This window comes from Bos taurus, chromosome 10 (genome assembly GCF_002263795.3).
Source record: "Bos taurus isolate L1 Dominette 01449 registration number 42190680 breed Hereford chromosome 10, ARS-UCD2.0, whole genome shotgun sequence".
NCBI classification, from domain to species: Eukaryota; Metazoa; Chordata; class Mammalia; order Artiodactyla; family Bovidae; genus Bos; species Bos taurus.
This window is the reverse complement of record NC_037337.1, coordinates 61,229,732-61,253,156: the sequence shown is the minus strand read 5'-3', so window position 1 is coordinate 61,253,156 and position 23,425 is coordinate 61,229,732. Positions and strand designations below refer to the sequence as shown.

Sequence of the window (23,425 nt, the reverse complement as noted above, 5' to 3'; positions counted from 1 at the left end):
AAGGGACTCTCAAGAAGAAGGCTTTCTTACCTCTTCTTGGTATTCTTTGGAACTCTGCATTCAGATGCTTATATCTCTCCTTTTCTCCTTTGGTTTTCGCTTCTCTTCTTTTCAGTTATTTGTAAGGCTTCCCCAGACAGCCATTTTGCTTTTTTGCATTTCTTTTCCATGGGGATGGTCTTGATCCCTGTCTCCTGTACAATGTCATGAACCTCCGTGCATAGTCCATCAGGCACTCTATCTATCAGATCTAGGCCCTTAAATCTATTTCTCACTTCCACTGTATAATCATAAGGAATTTGATTTAGGTCATACCTGAATGGTCTAGTGGTTTCCCCTACTTTCTTCAATTTAAGTCTGAATTTGGCAATAAGGAGCTCATGATCTGAACAACAGTCAGCTCCCAGTCTTATTTTTGCTGACTGTATGGAGCTTCTCCATCTTTGGCTGCAAAGAATAGAATCAATCTGATTTCAGTGTTGACCATCTGGTGATGTCCATGTGTAGAGTCTTCTCTTGTGTTGTTGGAAGAGGGTGTTTGCTATGACCAGTGTGTTCTCTTGGCAAAATTCTATTAGCCTTTGCCTGCTTCATTCCGTATTCCAAGGCCAAGTTTGCCTGTTACTCCAGGTGTTTCTTGACTTCCTACTTTTGCATTCCAGTCCCCTATAATGAAAAGGACATCTTTTTTGGGTGTTAGTTTTAAAAGGTCTTGTAGGTCTTCATAGAACTGTTCAACTTCAGCTTCTTCAGCATTACTGGTTGGGGCATAGACTTGGATTACTGTGATATTGAATGGTTTGCCTTGGAAACGAACAGAGATCATTCTGTCGTTTTTGAGATTGCATCCAAGTACTGCATTTTGGACTCTTTTGTTGACCATGATGGCTACTCCATTTCTTTTAAGGGATTCCTGCCCGCAGTAGTAGATATAATGGTCATCTGAGTTAAATTCACCCATTCCAGTCCATTTCAGTCCGCTGATTCCTAGAATGTTGATGTTCAGTCTTGCCATCTCCTGTTTGACCACTTCCAATTCGCCTTGATTCATGGACCTGACATTCCAGGTTCCTATGCAATATTGCTCTTACAGCATCAGACCTTGCTTCTAACACCAGTCACATCCACAATTGGGTATTGTTTTTGCTTTGGCTCCATCCCTTCATTCTTTCTGGAGTTATTTCTCCACTGATCTCCAGTAGCATATTGGGCACTTAGTGACCTGGACAGTCCTCTTTCAGTATCCTATCATTTTGCCTTTTCATACTGTTCATGGGGTTTTCAAGGCAAGAATACTGAAGTGGTTTGCCATTCCCTTCTCCAGTGGACCACATTATGTCAAATCTCTCCACCATGACCCGCCCGTCTTGTGTTGCCCCACGGGCATGGCTTAGTTTCATTGAGTTAGACAAGGCTGTGGTTCTAGTGTGATTAGATTGACTAGTTTTCTGTGAGTATGGTTTAGTGTGTCTGCCCTCTGATGCCCTCTTGCAACACCTACCGTCTTACTTGGGTTTCTCTTACCTTGGACGTGGGGTGTCTCTTCACGGCTGCCCCAGCAAAGTGCAGCCGCTGCTCCTTACCTTGGACATGGGTGGCTGGGACAGACGATGGTGGCTAGACAAGTGCGGGCAGCTGCGACGGCACACAAGTGTGGCTGAGAGGAGCTACCCGATGTCCGAGGTCAGGGGCGGCAGCTGGGAGGAGCTACCCTACGTCTGAGGTCAGGGGCGGCGGCAACATAGGACCATTAAATACAGAGTATCTCTGGGAGGCCTCTATTCTAGGGTAAAGTTTTTCTCTTGAGATTCAGGCTAGTTCTTCTTCCAATACTAAACCATAAACAAAAGGGAAAACAAGGGAAGTCAAGAAGTCAGAGAGTATGAGTGGCTGCACAGAGCATGGCTGCTCTGCAAAGGCTGACTTCCTTACTTAAGACTTCTTCCACTCACTCATTCAAAAGATTTACTGAGTGCCTATTTTGTGCCTGGCATTGTGCTAGGTGCTGAGGGTAAGAAGAAACAAAAAAGTCCTAAGTCACTGCCTGTACAGAGTTTAGTAAGGGAGGAGAGACAAGATGAATAAAAATAAAAGTTAGAGCTTAGTAAATACAGATGAGGTGGGGGGATGAGCAGGTTTGGGGAATAAAATGATAAAGATGTGTTACATTTCAGACAAAGTAGGTCCTTGACTCCCCTGAGGCCTCACTGTAAAGGTGCATTTGAACAAAACCCCAAAGGAGGTAGAGGGATTGGGTGGGTGGGGTGAACAGACTTTCCATCAGAGGGAACAGACAGTGCAAAGGCCTTGAGACAGTGAAAAGTGAAAGTCCAAGTCACTCGGTTGTGTCCAACTCTTTGCTACCCCATAGACGTTACAGTCCATGAAATTCTCCAAGCCAGAATACTGGAGTGGGTAGCCTTTCCCTTCACCAGGGATCTTCCCAACCCAGGGATCCCGCATTGCCGGTGGATTTTTTATTAACTGAGCTATTAGGGAAGGCATGTTCCAAACCCAGCAAAGAGGCCAGTAGAGTGAGCAAGGGTTGAGGGGAAATGTGTGGCAGAAGATGAGGTCAGAGAAGGTCTCTGTGTGTGCACATGCATGTAGACCACTGTAGGCAAAGAAGGTGGCTTCTTCTCTGAGTGAGTTGGAGCCACTGGAAGGCTTAGAACAGAAAACTGACATGATCTGTGTTAGGTGTGTAATAGGATTATTATGGCTGCAATATTGAGAACAGACCACAAGAGGATAAGAGTGAAGACAGTGTGACCAAGGAGCAGATGGCTGTGAGAATCCAGATGAGAGATGGTGAAGACAGGAAGGAGTGAAAAGTCATTGAATTCTGGATATATTTTGGTATAAAACTAACAGAACTTCCTGACAGGTTGTCATATGTGGTAAGAAGAGGGGTCAAGGATGATCTCAAGGCTTTGGACCAGTTGGCTCTGGATGCCCTACATGGCTGTAGTACAGTGGTTGGAGTGGCTGAAAGGCTTCCATACCCACAGCTCCACCTGGAGGGAGGACCCTGATTCTCTTGTGTCCCACATGCAGACCCCATTGAAGCCCTGGGACCACTCTTTATGCCCCCAGCCACCCACCCTGACATAAAGCTGGTTCTTGCCACATGTGACCACAAAGGTAAAAAGTTCTCAAAGTTTATGGTGAACACTTCTCTTCATAGAACCGTAAAACCACTTGGGTTTGAAGAAACCTTAAAGATCATTTTTGTAAGATTCTGTTGGTTGTCAAAAACAGATAAGCTCTCTATAATTAAAAAACAGTAGTGATGAAAGACCTAGGAACAGGTTAAAAATGTAAAGCTGTCAGCATTCAGTTCAGTTCAGTCACTCAGTCATGTCCGACTCTTTGCGAGCCCATGGACTGCAGCACGCCAGGCTTCCCTGTCCATTACCAACTTCCGGAGCTTACTCAAACTCATGTCTATCAAGTTGGTGGTGCCATCCAACCACCTCATCTTCTGTCGTCCCCTTCTCCTCCTGCTTTCAATCTTTCCCAACATCAGGGTCTTTTCGCAGTGTGTCAGTTCTTCCTATCAGGTGGCCAAAGTATTGGAGTTTCAGCTTCAGCGTCAGTTCTTCCAACGAATATTCAGGACTGATTCCCTTTAGGATTGACTGGTTTGATCTCCTTGTAGTCTAAGGGACTCTCAAGAGTCTTCTCCGACACCACAGTTCAAAAGCATCAATACTTCGGCACTCAGCTCTCTTTACAGTCCAAATCTTCCATACATGACTACTGGAAAAACCATAGCTTTGACTAGACGGACCTTTGTTGGCAAAGTAATGTCTCTTCTTTTTAACATGCTGCCTAGGTTGGTCATAGCTTTTCTTCCAAGGAGCAAGTGTCTTGTAATTTCATGGCTGCAGTCACCATCTGTAGTGATTTGGAGCCCCCAGAAATAAAGTCTGTCACTGTTTTCACTGTTTCCCTACCTATTTGCCATGAAGTGATGGGACCGGATGCCATGATCTTACTTTTCTGGATATTGAGCTTTAAACCTACTTTTTCACTCTACTCTTTTGCTTTCATCAGGAGGCTCTTTAGTTCTTCTTCACTTTCTGCCATAAGGGTGGTGTCATCTGTGTATCTGAGGTTATTGATATTTCTCCCAGCAATCTTGATTCCAGCTTGTGTTTCATCCAGCCTGGCATTTCTCATGATGTACTCTGCATATAAGTTAAACAAACAGGGTGACAATATGCAGCCTTGATGTCCTCCTTTACCGATTTGGAATCAGTCTGTTGTTCTGTATCTGGTTTTAACTGTTGCTTCTTGACCTGCATACAGATTTCTCAGGAAGCAGGTAAGGTGGTCTGGTATTCCCATCTCTTGAAGAATTTTCCAGTTTGTTGTGATCCACACAACATATGCTGTCAGCATCAGATCAGTTGCTCAGTCGTGTCCGACTCTTTGTGACCCCATGAATCGCAGCACGCCAGGCCTCCCTGTCCATCACCAACTCCCGGAGTTCACCCAGACTCACTTCCATCAAGTCAGTGATGCCATCCAGCCATCTCATCCTCTGTCGTCCCCTTCTCCTCCTGCCCCCAATCCCTCCCAGCATCAGAGTCTTTTCCAATGAGTCAACTCTTTGCATGAGGTGCCCAAAGTACTGGAGTTTCAGCTTTAGCATCATTCCTTCCAAAGAAATCCCAGGGCTGAGCTCCTTCAGAATGGACTGGTTGGATTTCCTTGCAGTCCAAGGGACTCTCAAGAGTCTTCTCCAACACCACAGTTCAAAAGCTTCGATTCTTCAGTGCTCAGCCTTCTTCACAGTTCAACTCTCACATCCATACATGACCACAGGAAAAACCATAGCCTTGACTAGACAAACCTTTGTTGGCAAAGTAATGTCTCTGCTTTTCAATATGCTATCTAGGTTGGTCATAACTTTCCTTCCAAGGAGTAAGCATCTTTTTAATTTAATGGCTGCAGTCACCATCTGCAGTGATTTTGGAGCCCAGAAAAATAAAGTCTGACACTGTTTCCACTGTTTCCCCATCTATTTCCCATGAAGTTGATGGGACCGGATGCCATGATCTTAGTTTTCTGAATGTTGAGCTTTAAGCCAACTTTTTCACTCTCCTCTTTCACTCTCATCAAGAGGCTTTTTAGTTCCTCTTCACTTTCTGCCATAAGGGTGGTATCATCTGCATATCTGAGGTTATTGATAATTCTCTCGGCAATCTTGATTCCAGCTTGTGTTTCTTCCAGTCCAGCGTTTCTCATGATGTACTCTGCATATAAGTTAAATAAGCAGGGTGACAATATACAGCCTTGACGAACTCCTTTTCCTATTTGGAACCAGTCTGTTGTTCCATGTACAGTTCTAACTGTTGCTTCCTGACCTGCATACAAATTTCTCAAGAGGCAGATCAGGTGGTCTGGTATTCCCATCTCTTTCAGAATTTTCCACAGTTTATTGTGATCCACACAGTCAAAGGCTTGAAGGCAGATCATTGTTCTGTTGCTCTCACAGTGAAACTGAGTAGAACCCTGTGGCACTGAGAGCCTTTCTGTGTCCCCTGTTTCTTGTTTGTAATGAATAGACTCCAGCCTCCATAACCTTCCCTGGGTCCCAAAGATAGATTCAAACAGTTGCTAATCAGGAAAGGGAGGGATGCAGAGATAAGGGAGAAGCAGCAAAGAAACAATAGCACAGCTTTGGGGCAGGGCCCTTTTTCCACCTCTAGTTATACACATAACAATATCTTTGAGCTCTTTACAGAACTAAAACCCCAACAAATGGAAGATGTTAGCATTCTTCATTCCAGAGATCACAGTTTGATAGCCTCAAGAAGCTAATCAGAAGACTGCCTGAGGCCAGATTAAAGGAAATATAGAAGCTTATCAGGAGACGACCTGAGACCAAATTAGAGTGCAGACCCTGCAGACATCCTGATCCTTGTCAGCAACTTGAACCATTGTTACAAAGAAAGAGTCACTCAATCGTGTCCAATTCTTTGAGATTCCATGGACTGTAGCCTGCCAGGCTCCTCTGACCATGGAATTCTCCAGGCAAGAATACTGGAGTGGGTTACCTTCTCCAGGGGACCTTCCCAATCCAGGGATCGAACCAAGGTGTCCTGCACTGTAGGCAGATTCTTTACCATCTGAGCCACAGAGAAGCCATTGCTATAAAACTCCTCACCAAATCATCCAGAGTTGGGACACACAGTTTTTCAAGGCACGATCTTGCTGTGTCCCCTTTTGTCTGCCAAAGCAATAAACATGATTTCTTTTCTACTTCACCCAAAACTCTGTCCGTCAGATTTGATTCAGCACTGGTGCACAGAGGCCTTTTCAGCACTAGTGGCCTCTCTGCTTTGTTGGCACACCCACTCCAATTCACTTTCTGTGGCCTCCAGTTCAAACTTTCAAGGAATCTAGGTTGACTGACTTAATTACCATGGCCCGTTCTGGGTACCAGCTTCCCTGGTGGCTCAGGTGGTAAAGAACCTGCCTGCAATGTGGGAGACCTGGGTTCGACCCCTGAGTTGTGAAGATCCCCTGGAGAAGGGAACGGCTACCCACTGCAGTATTCTGGCCTGGAGAATGCCATGGACAGAGGGCCTGGTGGGCTATAGTCCATGGAGTTGCAAAGAGTCAGACACGATAAAGCCACTAACACACATAAACAAAAAAAGTGGCAGGATGAGGGTTAAAATCACAGAAGCAGAGCCAGCATAAATTCAAAATTAACCCTTCCCAGTTACACTATGATTGAGAAACCAATGATTTTCAAACATTTTTCTAATTCCTCAACACACAAGATTAACTGCTTAAATTTCAATCATTATCCTATTCTCAAGCAGAGCACTTGCAAAGCAATGAAAATGTTTCAACTAAAGAAAACCAAGAGGCAAAGATAACCTGAGGAGTCTAGACATAAGTAGGAACCACTTTTGCTCACATCACTCTTCCTGTAATAGATAAGGATACAATCAAAACTGCCTTAAATCAGAGTCCCACCATGGCAAGGCTGTAGCTGTTATCTGGGTAATTCAAGGCTATGACCCAAGTTTGTGAGAAGACAAAGCACTCATTCCTTCCACAGAAACCTGCACTACTCCAGTCCCCAAACCACAGCTAACTAACTCACAGCTGCATTCTCTGGTTCCTCAGCAAGTGGCCAAAGAACACTATGCTCAGTTAGGAGCTTCAAATTTCATGCAATTCAGTATCTTACTTGCTCTAACCCTCTGTATCCAAATTGGACATTTGGACACAGGCAGTCAGATTATAGCCACACAATTATCCAACCCATTTCTGCAAGAATAAACCTCTCTTTGCTTGCAGAAGGCTGCCAAATAATTACTCAGAGTGTGAAAAAACATGGGAGGAGAAGGCTAAGGGGAAATAAAAGAATTGAGACTGGGCCCAAAAAATGGAAGCATCTTCCTCTCTTTCCAAATTCTGCATTGTGGGAGCTCTACTGAAATATCCTTTGGCCCTATGATCCACAAGGCTGCCATTAATACCTATTATCTAATAAGGCAGGTGTCGTATATCATACAAGTTAGCAAAACCCAAGTCAAGCTAAAATACTGAATTGCTAATTTAGAAATTTCAAAAAATTGAACTACTTAACATGTGATCTAAATGTCTTTTGATGGTGCTCTCTTTCTAAAATGAAAGGATAACTGTATGTATGGCTCCTGAGTTCTGAGCTTAGACTCAGCACTAAGCACCTTTTATGGTCAGGCCCATAGTTCAGGGAACTTCTCATTCCTCTCCTCTCACTTAAAAACATTTATTAATATTATACAGTCACCTTTGTTTTCAGGTGCCATGCACACCCTCTTCTGGTCAAAGAAAAATTGATCACTTGTTAGGAAAGGAACTGTCAGTAGTACAAATTTTGGTCCAAAAACAGAACTATTACAATACATATGAAAGGATTTGTGATTCTTCTCTTTGTGATCATTAAAAATTGTTTTCATCATGAAAATTAGAGAACCTACTATTTTCAAACAGATGAGTTTTCAGATTCCCCTTACTTAATTGCAATATAATGACAAGATCTAGGACAACTCCAGGCAAGAGGTGATCAGGTGAGGCCCAATAAATTCAGTCTCTGGGGCCATCAGTTCAGTCCTGGCACATGGCACATTGCACACTGCAGGACACGTGACAAGGGGGGAAGCACTGCTTAGTCTGCACACACTGAGCATCTTGTGCTGACATACACGACATAGTGAAGAAAAGCACAGACTTGATTGGGAGATTAGGACTGACATTAACACCCTACAACAGACAACTAGTAAGAGCCTGCTATATAGCACAGGGAACTCGGCTCATCCTGCTGTTACAAATACTCCTGTTACTGAAAACACAAGTCTATGTGCCTGCCGCATAGTGAGACCAACGATACCAAAACGTTGGAGTTTGGAACAGAGAAAAGTTTACTGAAGGCCATGCAAGGAGATGAGTAGCTCATGCCTTAAAAACCCCAAACTCCTCAAAAAGCTTTCAGCAAAAGCCCTTTTCTAGGAAAGGTGAGTGAGGGATGTGGTTAGTTGTTGCAAACTTCATGTGTCAGAACCTTTGTTCTTGAGATCTGGTCATGGACAGGGAATGGTATTCCTGGAAACCTCTACCAAATTTCTGTTCTGACAAGGGCAAGGCTCCCAGGACTTTCACACTCCGAAGACCTTGTCCTGGCTAAAAGAAGGCAGATCTCAGCTGGCAGCTGGCTACCTCAGGGCCAGATCCCCAGAACCTGCCCAGCTGTCATTGCTAATGGAGCCAGGCGCCCAGGATCCAGCCAACCCTCATGCTCCTCAGGTTACCTATAAAGAGTGGGGGCCAGGACTCATGGTCTGCACAAAGGCGGGGATCGGGGAGAGGTTCACTGCCGCCTCAAAGCCTGAGCCTGGTCAGCCGGTGGCCTTGGCGAGGGCTCTGTGTCCCTACAGGACACAGCCCTCTGTTCCCTGGGTCCCACTGCTCACCCACTGGCCCAAGGCTGGGTGAGCTGGAGGGCCCTAAGCAAAAGGCCAGGATTTGCTTCTTACCTTACTCTGTACAACTCTCTCTCCACAGACCGACTGACGGTTGCTCACTGATAGGTGTTTGCTTGGGGGAGGGTCCCACTGCAGCACTGACCAATGGCTGAGCAGGACCACTATCCATCTCTCAGCTGTTTGCTTGGGGGAGGGGCTCCAGCCAATGACTGCAGCACCAACCAATGGCTGAGTAGGGCCACTAACGGTCTTTCATTGACAGCTGGTCCCTTGGGATAGCGGCCCACTGGGGCGACGACCGATGGCTGAACAAGACCACCAGTGGTCCCAGGGTAACTGATGCCTGGTAATGACATGCAGGGTAATGGGTGCACATCAACATTCAGTCACATGCTAAGAGCTGTGAACTGGCCATGCTCTATTACTCAATACTCTGTAATGGTCTATATAGGAAAAGAATGTGGATATATAGATTTGTGTAACAGATTCACTTTGCAGTACACCTGAAACACAACACTGTAAATCAACTACACTCCAATTATTAAAAAAAAAAAAAAAAAAAAAAGCATACCAACCACAGGACTGAATTTAAATCCTAGTTCTGCTATTTACCAGCTGTTGAAACTTGGGCAAGTTACTTAACATCTCCATGATTGTTTCATCATCTAAAAAGTGAGAAATTATCATAGTATTTCCTCACAGGGTTGCTTGAGGATTAATGAGTTAATATTGGAAAATGGCTTAGAACAATGTCTGGCACAGAGTAATTAGCATATAAAGGAGATGGAATCTGTAGGAGCCTTTTCCTAACACTAAGATGGTCTCTGGCGAGACTGTTATACCCATGACACACAGATCACACTAATCATCCAAAACAGATTTTTACTAATGACTTCGTCTTGCAAATTTCATAACCTTCGTGGATTAACCCAGGAGAGCACTAAGGGATACCATAAGCTGAACTCTTATTATTTTCTCTATCCTACACATTGGGGAAGTCATAAATACCTTAAGCACCTATTCTGAAACGACAAGACTACATTTCAATAATCATTTTATTAGTTACAGAAGAATCTCCACTAGTATTTACATAGTGCAAAAAAGCTGTTATTACCCTCTAAAATGTGATATAACAATCATCCTTCATACAGCAAAAGAACAAGATGAAAATCCCTTCATGTTATAATTCATAATAATTTTGCTAGCTTTTAATTAGAACATTACAATTAAGACATTAAATTATAAATTCATGTGGTATATTTAGAAATTAAATTACAAAATAATACAAATCCTTTTAAAGTGTGATGTGCCAACAAAGTTTAAATTTTTATCATTAATTAGGATTCAGATTTCAGATTAGGCAAACAGTTTGGTTGATTCCGGAAGTGTGTAAAGTTTGGAAGGAACAAGGTAGGAGGAAGATAATAAATTACTTCACAAAAAATTTTTAAAAACCAAAAAAAAGTAAACAGACAAGTTAATGTTCTACCTTGTTGGCACAACATACAGAAAATACTTAAATGACAGGTTTATTTTTAAGCAAACAGCAGCTTTACAAACAGTAATACTTCTTTATACATATATTAAAGTAACAATGTGTTAGGATTGAACAGTTTTATGTTAGAGTTGAAAAAATGAATGTGGAGTTCACTACTCATTTGCACACTGTAACTCCCACCCCACCCACCTCCCCCAGCTTATTAAGAAATCAGGCAAGTACATTATTTGGATATTAATTTCTCAATATTTAAACTATGTGAATTCCTTTTGACTAATTCTTTTCCAAATACTGGAAGCATATAAAATACCATCTCTGCAAAAAGGACCTCCAGTCAAAGCCTTTAAAAACTTTTCAATGTATAACACACATTTTTCCCCCCATCTTTAGTCAAAAGAAATATATTACATCATTTACAAACATATTTAAACCAAGAGTTAAGCTAATATGAACATTTTGTCTTTTGAGAAGTAATCTTCACAGCAAACAAACCTACTGAAGCAGAAATCTAATTGTGGGAGTGCAATTCATACTTGAATTCATATACTTAAGTACTGAAATAGAAATCTAATATCAATTATTGCCAGTAAAACAATCTCTACACACGAAGAAAAAAATCACTATGTTTTTTATTTCTTGTGATGATAAACCCTTACTCTTACCATTAGATCTCTCTAGATCTCCAAAGAGCCACTCACCCAGATCCAGAAAAAAATCCTTTCCTAATTTCACACCTCCGCCTGCATACAATATACATACATGCCAGAATTTATCTAAAGGAAATGAATTATAAAGACATTATCAATAATTACTTAAGCATACATCCTACATAGTAGCATTTCCTTTAATAAATTTTGGGTTGTCCTGTAGAGGTCAACTGTCTCATATAAAAAACGCTGTGGTCCCTTGGTTTGCTTTGCTGGCAGAAGATCCTGCACATGCAAGAGCATTTATCAAACACATAATTGAACACTTCTGAAGGCTATAGCAAAATTCAAAGCTACTGGTGTTCTGAAGATTTCCTCAACTTCCCTTTTGATACAAATGTCAAAAATCTAAAATGACAATTCTCATTCAGTAGAGGTATAAAATATAAGAAACCTTTGAAAAGCCATTCATTATTTTAAGATCAAGAGTTATCTGAATCACTGACACCAAGCAAAGGAAATTTACACCATTAAAAAGTATGAAAAGTTTTCAATTTACTTTTAAGACTGTCAGTAATTCAAAATCTCTATCATTTCTTTAAATCAATGAACACTTCCAAATGTACAGAGACACAAAGATCTGCCACATATAAATCCATGATTACCACTTGAGAGGCTTCATTCCTTACATGCTACATTTCTTTAAGTACTGGACACTTTGTGCCTAAGAAGTCTATGCTGAAAAACAGTTCAGAGAGGACACTACAGTAATGTCCCCTTTTAGCACACTAATAAAGTTGTTAGACTGACATTTCCTACACAGCAATGCTCATAAACTTTCACAATTCACAAACAAGTCAGTCATCAACCAAGAATCTGGTTTCACCAGTAATTAAATGCCAGGATTATAAAACATCAATACCAGAACAGTAGTCCCAATGCTTCAGTGAAGAATCTGCCCAATTCACCTCAGTGAGGCAAAGCTCTCTGCCCCATAAAACCTGGACAAGGAAAACACCCCTTCCTCTTCACTTCTGTGCCTGCTTATGGGAGTTGAAAGTGTAAAGCTGGCACGCGTCTGTGTGTATGTGTGCACGCACACACAAATTGGCCAACTGGAGGTGGTTGGAGGGAAGACAGAAAAAAGGTAATTCCTAATTCTCCCACCATCATAAACTTGCAAAGGTTACTATCAGGTGGTGACTGATTAGTAAAACATTTAGCTCATTAACTTTAATTTCTCCCAAGAGTTTAAACATCCCAGAAGAAGGGCAGAGATAAACAATGATCTAGAATTAATACCTGCACCTACCTGCAAACTCTAAAATCTAACAGTTTCAGCACAATTAGAACAACTTTCTCTTTTCTTCAAAACTTCTTCCAAGCCTTGATTATCAGGATACATGTTACAACTGCATACAGTTTCTTTCCCTGACTCCCATCAGTAACTATGGTCAGTGTTATGTAGCAGGTGCTCAAGGTTAGGGACAAAGTAGTTTTCTTAAAAGGTGCAATGATTTTTCACTCTGGACAAGTCTGAATACCCAATCAAATCCATATCTGAAGTCCAGAGAATCCCAAGTCAGAAGCATGCAAGAGAACACACTAGTGTAAGACTTTGTTTCTGGATAATTTACATGTAAGTGCTGTAGTCATACAACCGGTTACAGTTATTCACCTGTCAAAATTTGCCTAATTTTATGCAAATACAACTATGTACAAGAGCATTCCTGAGGTAATTAAGAAGCAAATGTGAACCAGAAACCAGAAGGCCCTCTAATGGGCAACTTCTCACTATTTAAACACCTATCACTTTGCACAAATAAGGCCAGCTCTCATCTGTCATGGTGGTTCCCTTGCCAGCCCAAGTATTGGAGGCTCTACTTAGCCAACCAACTTTAATCAATTATAATGATCAGTGACTACTGAAATGAGCATTTGTGGACTGAATACAAGTTGCATCAATTTTTAACACAAATCACTGTGAACTTAGTTACCCTCAGCCATTTTTTAAGTTTTCTAACTCTACCTCCAGGTTTCTTTTATTTTAAAGAAACCCAAACAACTTTTTGGTCAGACAGTTAAGAGTATAGGAGGTGTAGTCTTGAAGCAAACATTGGTAATTGCTCCTGTCCTTAGAACCTCGATCTGTAGCTTTCAAAATGACTAAATAGGCATTTTAAAATTACTTTCTTTAAAACCTGGTCTTCTTTTAAAATCATTATTGTCCATAAAAAGGCTGAAACAATTCTGAATTTTCCACACAGTTCTTAGAAAGACACAGATGCTAAGTATCAGTTAAGCTATGGATCACAAAACAAGTAAAAGAAAGCTAAAAAATATTTGTCAGGAATTAAATACATATATTAAATACTAGACAGTGCAAAATGTTGAGATGAAGCATGAAAGATTTATAATGGCTGTAACCCTTATGTAGTTTGAGACAGACAGCTGACATTTCCTGAGTTATAGATCTGGGGGTGTATAATTAGAATCAGAGTGCTCCTTGTTCAGCGAGCTGCAGTTGCTGGGCTTCTGCTGTTCCTGGCTTGCTTGGTGATCGGTAGTCCAGGCCTCGCTATCCATCCCTGGCTCTAGCACCTCAGCCGCTTCTGCTTCCTCTTCCCCACTTTGCTCTGCATTATCTTCCTCAGAACCATTAAGGGTTTTTCCAAGCTGAAGAGTTTCCATCGTTCTCTGGGTCTCAGAGACCCAAGACTCAATTCTGCTATTGAGCTGTACTTCTACAGATATGGGTTCGTGAGCATAATCTTCCTCCTCCTCCTCCTCCTCATCGTCCTCTTCTTCAAGCATGCCAGGTACAAGAGTGCTGGTGGTGCTGGTGATGGAGGAATTCAGAAGATCCCGGCAGCTGCCATCTAAAGAGCCAGTCTCCGTACTCTGCTGTGAGGCCCATTCCAGGTCATCTGGCTTCACCTCCTCTTTATCGCCCACTGCTGATTTTCCAGGGTTTGTAGCTGAGGTAGTACTGCCTGCAGTCACTAATGACGCCTGCTTACCAACAGGGGCTGTGTCAAATGGAAGTTTATTGGGTTTTTCAGATGTGCTATGCTTACAAGAAACTTCTCTCTCGTTTTCTGATGTTTCCAGCCCATCGGAAGTTTCCACCATGTTTCTCCAATTTGTTTCTGCAAATATCAAACAGATTTTTTAAAAATCAGAACAGTTTCAGAATCATGCAACTTTCAGAAGTAGAATAGGCTACAGAAATCTGTTGGCTCACTAACTGAAAAAACTAAAAACTTAGCTTATTCTAGTACTAGTTTAAATGTTATAAATGGAAAACAGCTCTCAAAAATATTTCTTTAAATCAGTACATTTAACATAAAGCAACAAAGAGGCCAAAATAAGTATATTAATACTTCAGAATGCAGAAGATCCAATACTACTAGAAGCTCATTGACTCTCACGTATTCACAAAAATCAATGAACTGCCTAACGTTTTTTGGCCCTGAAGTGTCCTGGGATCAAGGATCCACAAGTCACAGATGGCAGAGCCAAAATGCCCATTAGAAAGGCTCTGATTAAAAAAAAGAAAAGAAAGAAAGAGTTCTGACAGGTTTACGTTGTGCTCGTTTAGCAAGTTATCTCAAAGCTGTCTCTTGGCCTGTAACGGAACTTGTGTTTCCATTTATAGCAAAGAAGCCATGCACGCATTTCTAACATTTGTGAAAATGTGTTTTAAAATATATGTATGTTGCTTGGCTTACCAAGTGACCCTGGAGCCAAAAAAATAATGTTACTATACAATACAGTGGTGACAGTCTGTATTATTTTTAACAACAGTAGTCAGTTTACAGCAAAAATGTACTAGGAATCAGGAGATGAAGAGCAACTCTCGCACATACTTTTTGTGAGTTTTACTTTTTCCATTTAATTTTTTATCACTGAGATATAACTGACATAAAACATAACAGCTTCAGGTGCACAACATAATGATTCAGTATTTGCACATACTGAGAAATGATCATCACAAGAAGTCTAGTTAACACCCATCCCCATTTGGAATTATTTCTTTCCTTAAGATCTACCCTCTTAGCAACCTTCAAATATGCAGTCCAATATTATTACTATAGTCACAATGCTGTACATTAGATCCCCGTGCCTTATTTATAACTGGAAGGTGGTAATTTTTTAACCTCCTTCATCCATTTCACCCACCCCTAGTCCCCATGCTTCTGGCAACCACCAATCTGTTCTATCTATGCGCTTGGGGGATTTCTTTTTCAAGATTCCACATAAAAATGAAATCATATGGTGTCTGTCTTTCTCTGACTTATTTCACTAATGCCCTCAAGGCTCATCCTTGTTATCATAAATGGCAAGATTTCATTATTTTTAATGGCTCTATGCAATGAGGTTCGTGACACTGTGCAGGAGACAGGGATCAAGACCATCCCCATGGAAAAGAAATGCAAAAAAAGCAAAATGGCTGTCTAGGGAAGCCTTACAAATAGCTGTGAAAAGAAGAGAAGCGAAAAGCAAAGGAGAAAAGGAAAGATATAAACATCTGAATGCAGAGTTCCAAAGAATAGCAAGAAGAGATAAGAAAGCCTTCTTCAGCAATCAATGCAAAGAAATAGAAGAAAACAACAGAATGGGAAAGACTAGAGATCTCTTCAAGAAAATCAGAGATGCCAGAGGAACATTTCATGCAAAGATGGGCTCGATAAGGGACAGAAATGGTATGGACCTAACAGAAGCAGAAGATATTAAGAAGAGATGGCAAGAATACACAGAAGAACTGTACAAAAAAGATCTTCATGACCCAGATAACCACGATGGTATGATCACTGACCTACAGCCAGACATCCTTGGAATGTGAAGTCAAGTGGGCCTTAGAAAACATCACTACGAACAAAGCTAGTGGAGGTGATGGAATTCCAGGTGAGCTATTTCAAATCCTGAAAGATGATGCTGTGAAAGTGCTGCACTCAATATGCCAGCAAATTTGGAAAACTCAGCAGTGGCCACAGGACTGGAAAAGGTCAGTTTTCTATCCAATCCCAAAGAAAGGCAATGCCAAAGAATGCTCAAACTACTGCACAATTGCACTCATCTCACACGCTAGTAAAGTAATGCTCAAAATTCTCCAAGCCAGGCTTCAGCAATACGTGAACTGTGAACTTCCTGATGTTCAAGCTGGTTTTAGAAAAGGCAGAGGAACCAGAGTTCAAATTGCCAATATCCGCTGGATCATGGAAAAAGCAAGAGAGTTCCAGAAAAACATTTATTTCTGCTTTAATGACTATGCCAAAGCCCTTGACTGTGTGGATCACAATAAACTGTGGAAAATTCTGAAAGAGATGGGAATACCAGACCACTTGATCTGCCTCTTGAGAAATTTGTATGCAGGTCAAGAAGCAACAGTTAGAACTGGACATGGAACAATAGACTGCTTCCAAATAGGAAAAGGAGTACGTCAAGGCTGTATATTGTCACCCTGTTTATTTAACTTATAGGCAGAGCACATCATGAGAAATGCTGGACTGGAAGAAACACAAGCTGGAATCAAGATTGCTGGGAGAAATATCAATAATCTCAGATATGCAGATGACACCACCCTTATGGCAGAAAGTGAAGAGGAACTCAAAAGCCTCTTGATGAAAGTGAAAGTGGAGAGTGAAAAAGTTGGCTTAAAGCTCAACATTCAGAAAACAAAGTTCATGGCATCCGGTCCCATCTCTTCATGGGAAATAGATGGGGAAACAGTGGAAACAGTGTCAGACTTTACTTTTTTGGGCTCCAAAATCACTGCAGATGGTGACTGCAGCCATGAAATTAAAAGATGCTTACTCCTTGGAAGGAAAGTTATGACCAACCTAGATAGCATATTCAAAAGGAGAGACGTTACTTTGCCAACAAAGGTTCGTCTAGTCAAGGCTATGGTTTTTCCTGTGGTCATGTATGGATGTGAGAGTTGGACTGTGAAGAAGGCTGAGCGCTGAAGAATCGAAGCTTTTGAACTGTGGTGTTGGAGAAGACTCTTGAGAGTCCCTTGGACTGCAAGGAGATCCAACCAGTCCATTCTGAAAGAGATCAGCCCTGGGATTTCTTTGGAAGGAATGATGCTAAAACTGAAACTCCAGTACTTTGGGCACCTCATGCAAAGAGTTGACTCATTGGAAAAGACTCTGATGCTGGGAGGGATTGGGGGCAGGAGGAGAAGGGGACGACAGAGGATGAGATGGCTGGATGGCATCACTGACTCGATGGATGTGAGTCTGGGTGAACTCCTGGAGTTGGTCATAGACAGGGAGGCCTGGCGTGCTGCGATTCATGGGATCGCAAAGAGTCGGACAGGACTGAGCGACTGAACTGAAATGAATATTCCAATGTATGTGGCACACACCCACACCCCCACACACATCTTCTTTATTCACTGATCTTCTTTATCTCTTTAATTATCGATGGACACTTAAGTTGCTTCCATATTTTAGTTACTATAAATAACTCTGTAATAAACATGGAGGTGAATACCTCTTTTTGAGCTAATGTTTTTTTCTTCAGGGAAATACCCGGAAGTAGAAGTGCTATATCATATGATAGTTCTCATCTGCATATTTTGAGGAACCTCCATATTGTCTTCCTTAGTGGCTGCACCAACTTTCATTCTGACCAACAGTGTACAAGGGTTCCCTTTGCTCCACATCCTTGCAAACATTTGTTATTTATTGCCATTTTGACCGGAGAAGGCAATGGCACCCCACTCCAGTATTCTTGCTTGGAAAATCCATGGACAGAGGAGCCTGGAAGGCTGCAGTCCATAGGGTCGCTAAGAGTCAGACACGACTGAGTGACTTCACTTTCACTTTTCCCTTTCATGCATTGGAGAAGGAAACGGCTACCCACACCAGTGTTCTTGCCTGGAGAATCCCAGGGACGGGGGAGCCTGGTGGGCTGCCGTCTATGGGGTTGCACAGAGTTGGACACGACTGAAGCGACTTAGCAGCAGCAGCAGCAGCAGCCATTTTGACAACAGCCATTTTAACAAGTTGTGAGGAGATGTTTCATTGTGGATTTGTTTGGGATTTCTCTGATGACTGGTGATGTTAAGCATCTTTTCATGCACCTACTGGTCTTTATTTGGAAAAATGTCTATTCAGATCCTCTGCCCACTCTTAAATCTGATTGTTCTTTGCTATTGAGCTGTATGAGTTCTTTGTATATTTTGGATATTAACCCCTCAGCAGATATATGATTTGCAAATATTTTCTCCTATTCCACAGGTTGCCTTTTCATTTTGTTGATGATTTCCTTTGCTGCAGAGAGCTGTTTGATTTGGTGTAGTCCCACTTACTTATTTTTGCGTTTTCTTAAAAAATAAAAATTTCCTTCTATTTGCATTGTAGCTGGTATGTTCATTTTATAGGCATAATGATCAAACTGTAATGATAAAGCAAGTCTATTCATACAAATATACTTGATTGCCACCTATCAATTACATGTTGCTCAGTTGTGTCCGACTCTTTGCGACCCCATGAACTGCAGCATGCCAGGCCTCCCTGTCCATCACCAACTCCCAGAGTTTACCTCAACTCATGTCCATTGAATTGGTGATGCCATCCAACTATCTCATCCTCTGTCCCTATATACCATATTTTGGCCACCTGAAGTTAGGGCACGTGGTTTAGGGAAAAAATCTTTCTTTCCTGCAGTTACTTCAAGTGTATAACAGGTCTCTCTACTTGCATTCCTGCCTCATGACAAAAAAATCTAGCGCCCCTCCTTTATTCTCATTCTCAGTTAACATCATTTTCAGACTCAAAGCAGAAGAAACCCTACTGCTGCTAAGTCACTTCAGTCGTGTCTGACTCTGTGTGACCCCATAGACAGTAGCCCACCAGGCTCCCTCGTCCCTGGGATTCTTCAGGCAAGAACCCTGGAGTGGGTTGCCATTTCCTTCTCCAATGCATGAAAGTGAAAAGTGAAAGTAAAGTTGCTCAGTCATGTCTGACTCTTAGCGACCCCATGGACTGCAGCCCACCAGGCTTCTCCATCCATGGGATTTTCCAGGCAAAAGTACTGGAGTGGGGTGCCATTGCCTTCTCCCGAAGAAACCTTACTGTAATCCTTAATTCTCTTTCTCCACTGAACTCATAACTATACCATGTCACTCAGAGCTCAAAAACTACTAAATTTGGTCACTACTGCCTTAATTCAAGCCTTCTTTACCTTGCTGTACATCTACAGTATCCTTCTAATCGGCTTTGTGAACTGACCACATCACTAACTGGCTTTTTATTACCTTAGTAATCCAAACTCCTTAATTTAGTATATAACCAAGCCCCTTCATAATATTCCTTCTGGTCCCATTCATTTTAACCCTCTGTCATGCATTCCAGGTCAAGGTCATTTTGAATTTTCACTGCTCACAGAAGTCACACCCTTTCTATTTACTATGCTTGGCTTTGCACAAGCTGTGCTTTCTGTATGACATGTGCTTTCCTCCTTTCCCCTTCAGAGTCCTACTCAGCTCTGATAACCACTCTTGAATGTCATTTGTTTGGTAAAGCCTTTCCTGCCTTTCCTAGGAAAGACGGTCACTAACTTGAAGTCGCAAAGCACTTCCTGCATATCTGGTTCAAATGCATTTGTTCTGTGTTTGCTGTTCTACCCCTCCTCCCTCCTCATTCCCATCCATCTCTGTGTTCCTAGGTTAGCATGCAGTGTGTGCTGGGAAAATAAGCCTTACAATAAATGAAAATTTCACATATACAGTTAATTATGCAGAAAATTGCTTTAAAAAGTAAAAAAAAATTACAAAATTTAGGTACACATTTATATTTCCTTCCAACACTTATTTACCTCTTTCAAAAGCACTGTAAGAATTCACATGGGGTCTCAGAAAAAGCCTCACCTCTCCCCTGACAGTGAGCCAAAGAAACAGGAGAAAGAAAGGAGGTCGTTAAGACTGAGTAGGGCTGATCTTTCTCTAGGTTCTATCTTGGGCATTCTGCTACTAGGTAGGTAAGCTGAAAGCCAGATTGAGTCCTTTGGAAAGGAAAAGGAAATATGACCTTGGAAGCAGAGACAAGGGACTCTGTGATTAGCCATCAAAAGACTTATCACAATGATCAAAGAGCCACTGAGTTCACATATGCAGGGGAGGGCCCAGGCTGCCACCTCAGAGTAACAGGTGAAGCCTGATCAATAACTTATGAGCACACAAACACATGACTGTGATGGAGAGGAGAAACAAGCAAGTATGAAAATGCCCTCTTTGGATGAGGAGTTGGTGGGTAGGAGGGAGGGAAAAATATAGGCAGTCTAAAGCCAGAACAGCACACCTGGAAGTCCACTTTTAAAGAAGGGATTAGGCAGCATTTTAAAGGCAGAGTCAAAGATCTTAACAAACCTGAAAATATTACTGATCCAAAGCGAACCTGCTTCTAAATTGCTTATTTTAGAAGAACATATTCAATACAGCTGTTCTTTTGCTTATGAACCCCTCAGTGCTTTCTGTTTTGTTATTTGGTTCTTTGTGAAAGTGCCTTTTCAACTTTCAAATCATTATTGGCTTTGTCAGAGGATGAGGTATGCATATTTCTCCCTTCAGTTAGTACACAGAGGGAAGGCATCCATCTTTAGACTGTATACAGTAAAGGAACACCAAGTCACTTCAAGAGCCAACAGAATAAGGTGTGGTGGCAGAGAATGAGCTGGAAACTCAAGACAGACAGAAGTAGTCCTCCCTTATAAGTAGTTATTGAAAACCTACTGTATGGTCCTACTGAGAATTCATTCAACAGACAGGAAATTTACATCACATTGGCTAAGAATATAGGTTTTACACTGAAACTTATGAGCTGTGTGACAATGGCAAGTTATTTACCTCATTTCATTTTAGCTTTCTAATCTGTAAAATGCTGTACAAGATAGCCTATCTCCAAGGACTACTCAGAAGATGAAATGTCTTAATAAACACGAAGAGTTAAAAAAAGTGCCTCGTAAGAATTCAGTAAGTGAGCTATTATTATTATATGTAAAGTGCCCATTATGTGCCAAATTTCTATCTCAAAAAACTTAGTTTAATTGGGATTTATGTTAGAAACTGTCTCACGGAAGTATGACAGAACCGAGACTCAGCTCAGGTGGAAGGAAAACACAAGCAAACAAAACAATTAAGGTGCACACAAAGAACAGTAACACGGGGCGGTGACAGGAGCCTTTCCACTCTACCAGTGTTTAGCAATCCTTTCCCAGCTTCGCTTTTTCTTTAAACTGTGGAAATCACAAAAAAATTTTTCAAAATCTTACACAAGGATGGCATGGAAGATACTATTTGTGTCTACCCAACAGTCATTCCCCATTTTCCTCCTGCCTAACTGAGCCCCCAAACTTGGGATGGACTTGAGCTCAGTCCCACAGGAGGAATTAAAATTGTTCTCAGACTATCACAACTATCCCATTCTTCCTTGCCAAATAATCTCTTCCCCACATCTCCCTTGCAGCTAAAAGCAGTGACGTGACTGGCTCTGGCCAAATGAAACAAAAAGTGAAGGCTTCTGAAAACTGTTTCCTTCACTGATAAGAAGAGCCCACTGCCTGAACGTTCTGCTTTTTGACTACTGTTGTGATGACCAGGGCGAATGCAGCTGTTTATGGATATGAGATGAGAAGTACAAGAATAAGAAGTCCCAGACTGAAAATGGAAAAAGAGAAAGAAGGACAGAGCTAGAGATCTTGACAACACAGTGAAATAATTAAACATTCTAATTTTTGAGGCCACATCAGTGGGTTTCATGTCTGTTGCCAAATACATCTGATACCAATAGAGTAATTTTGTGCTTTATTCTCAAAGCAAATTATTTATGATTATTTTCACTCATTTTGTTGGCATCCTGGTAAATCAGATCATACACCAGAATCTTTAGTTCAGTTCAATCAGTTGCTCAGTTGTGTCCGACTCTTTGCAACCCCATGAACTGCAGGACGCCAGGCCTCCCTGTCCATCACCAACTCCCAGAGCTTGCTCAAACTCAATGTCCATTGAATCGGTGATATCATTCAACCATCTCATCCTCTGTCGTCCCCTTCTCCTCCTGCCTTCAATTTTTCCCTGAATCAGGGTCTTTTCAAGAAAAGAGTCAGTTCTTTGCATCAGGTGGACAAAGTATTAGAACTTCAGCAGCAGTCCTTCCAATGAGTATTCAGGGCTGATTTCCTTTAGGACTGACTGGTTTGAACTCCTTACAGTCCAAGGGACTCTCAAGTCTTCTCTAACACCATAGTTCACCACAGTGCTCAGCTTTCTTCATGTCCAACTCTCACATCCATATATGACTACTGGAAAATCCATAGCTTTGACAAGACGGACCTTTGTTGGTAAAGTAATATCTCTGCTTTTTAACATGCTGACTAGGTTTGTCATAGCTTTCCTTCCCAGGAGCAAGCATCTTTTAATTTCATGGCTGCAGTCACCATCTGCAGTGATTTTGGAGCCCCCCAAAATAAAGTCTCTCACTGTTTCCATTGTTTCCCTATCTATTTGCCATGTGATGGGACCAGATGCTATGATGTCCATTTTTCAAATGCTGAGTTTTAAGCCAGCTTTTTCATTCTCCTCTTTCACTTTCATCAACAGGCTCTTTAGTTCCTCTTTGCTTTCTGCCATAAGGGTGGTGTCATCTGCATATGTACGGTTACTGATATTTCTCCTGGCAATCTTGATTCCAGCTTGTGCTTCATCCAGTCCAGCATTTCACATGCTGTGCTCTGCATATAAGTTAAATAAGCAGGGTGACAATATACAGCCTTGACATACTCCTTTCCCAATCTGGAACCAGTCTGTTGTTCCATGTCCAGTTCTAACTGGTGCTTCTTGACCTGTATACTGATTTCTCAGGAGGCAGGTCAGGTGATCTGGTATTCCCATCTCTTTAAGAATTTTCCAGTTTGTTGTGATCCACACAGTCAAAGACTTTGGCGTAGTCAATAAAGCAGAAGAAGATGTCTTTCTGGAACTCTCTTGCTTTTTCTACGATCCAAGGGATGTTGGCAATTTGATCTCTGGCTTCTCTGCCTTTTCTAAATCCAGCTTGAAAATCTGGGAAGTTCCTGGTTCACGTACTGTTGAAACCTGGCTTGCAGAATTTTGAGCATTACTTTGCAAGCGTGGGAGATGAGTGCAATTATGCAGTAGTCTGAACATTCTTTGGCATTACCTTTCTTTGGGATTGGAATGAAAACTGACCTTTTTCAATCCTGTGGCCACTGCTGAGTTTTCCAAATTTGCTGGCATACTGAGTATAGCGCTTTAACAG

General features: G+C 41.7%; 2 protein-coding genes across 4 annotated transcripts in view; both read right to left on the bottom strand.

The window, feature by feature from the left end:
- SHC4 (SHC adaptor protein 4) overlaps positions 1-9,525 on the bottom strand; it is a 177,194-nt gene extending 167,669 nt beyond the window's left edge. Inside the window, exon 1 of the mRNA XM_059890432.1 lies at positions 9,045-9,525. The gene's annotated coding sequence lies outside the window, so the exon portion shown is untranslated. The remainder of the gene's footprint in view (positions 1-9,044) is intronic.
- A 509-nt stretch (positions 9,526-10,034) lies between these two features.
- SECISBP2L (SECIS binding protein 2 like) overlaps positions 10,035-23,425 on the bottom strand; it is a 60,763-nt gene continuing 47,372 nt past the window's right edge. For all 3 annotated transcript variants that reach the window (XM_024998056.2, XM_024998057.2, XM_059890868.1), the window contains one exon: positions 10,035-14,287. In XM_024998056.2, the coding sequence (XP_024853824.1) occupies positions 13,605-14,287 (683 nt within the window). In that variant the 3' untranslated portion in view covers positions 10,035-13,604. The remainder of the gene's footprint in view (positions 14,288-23,425) is intronic.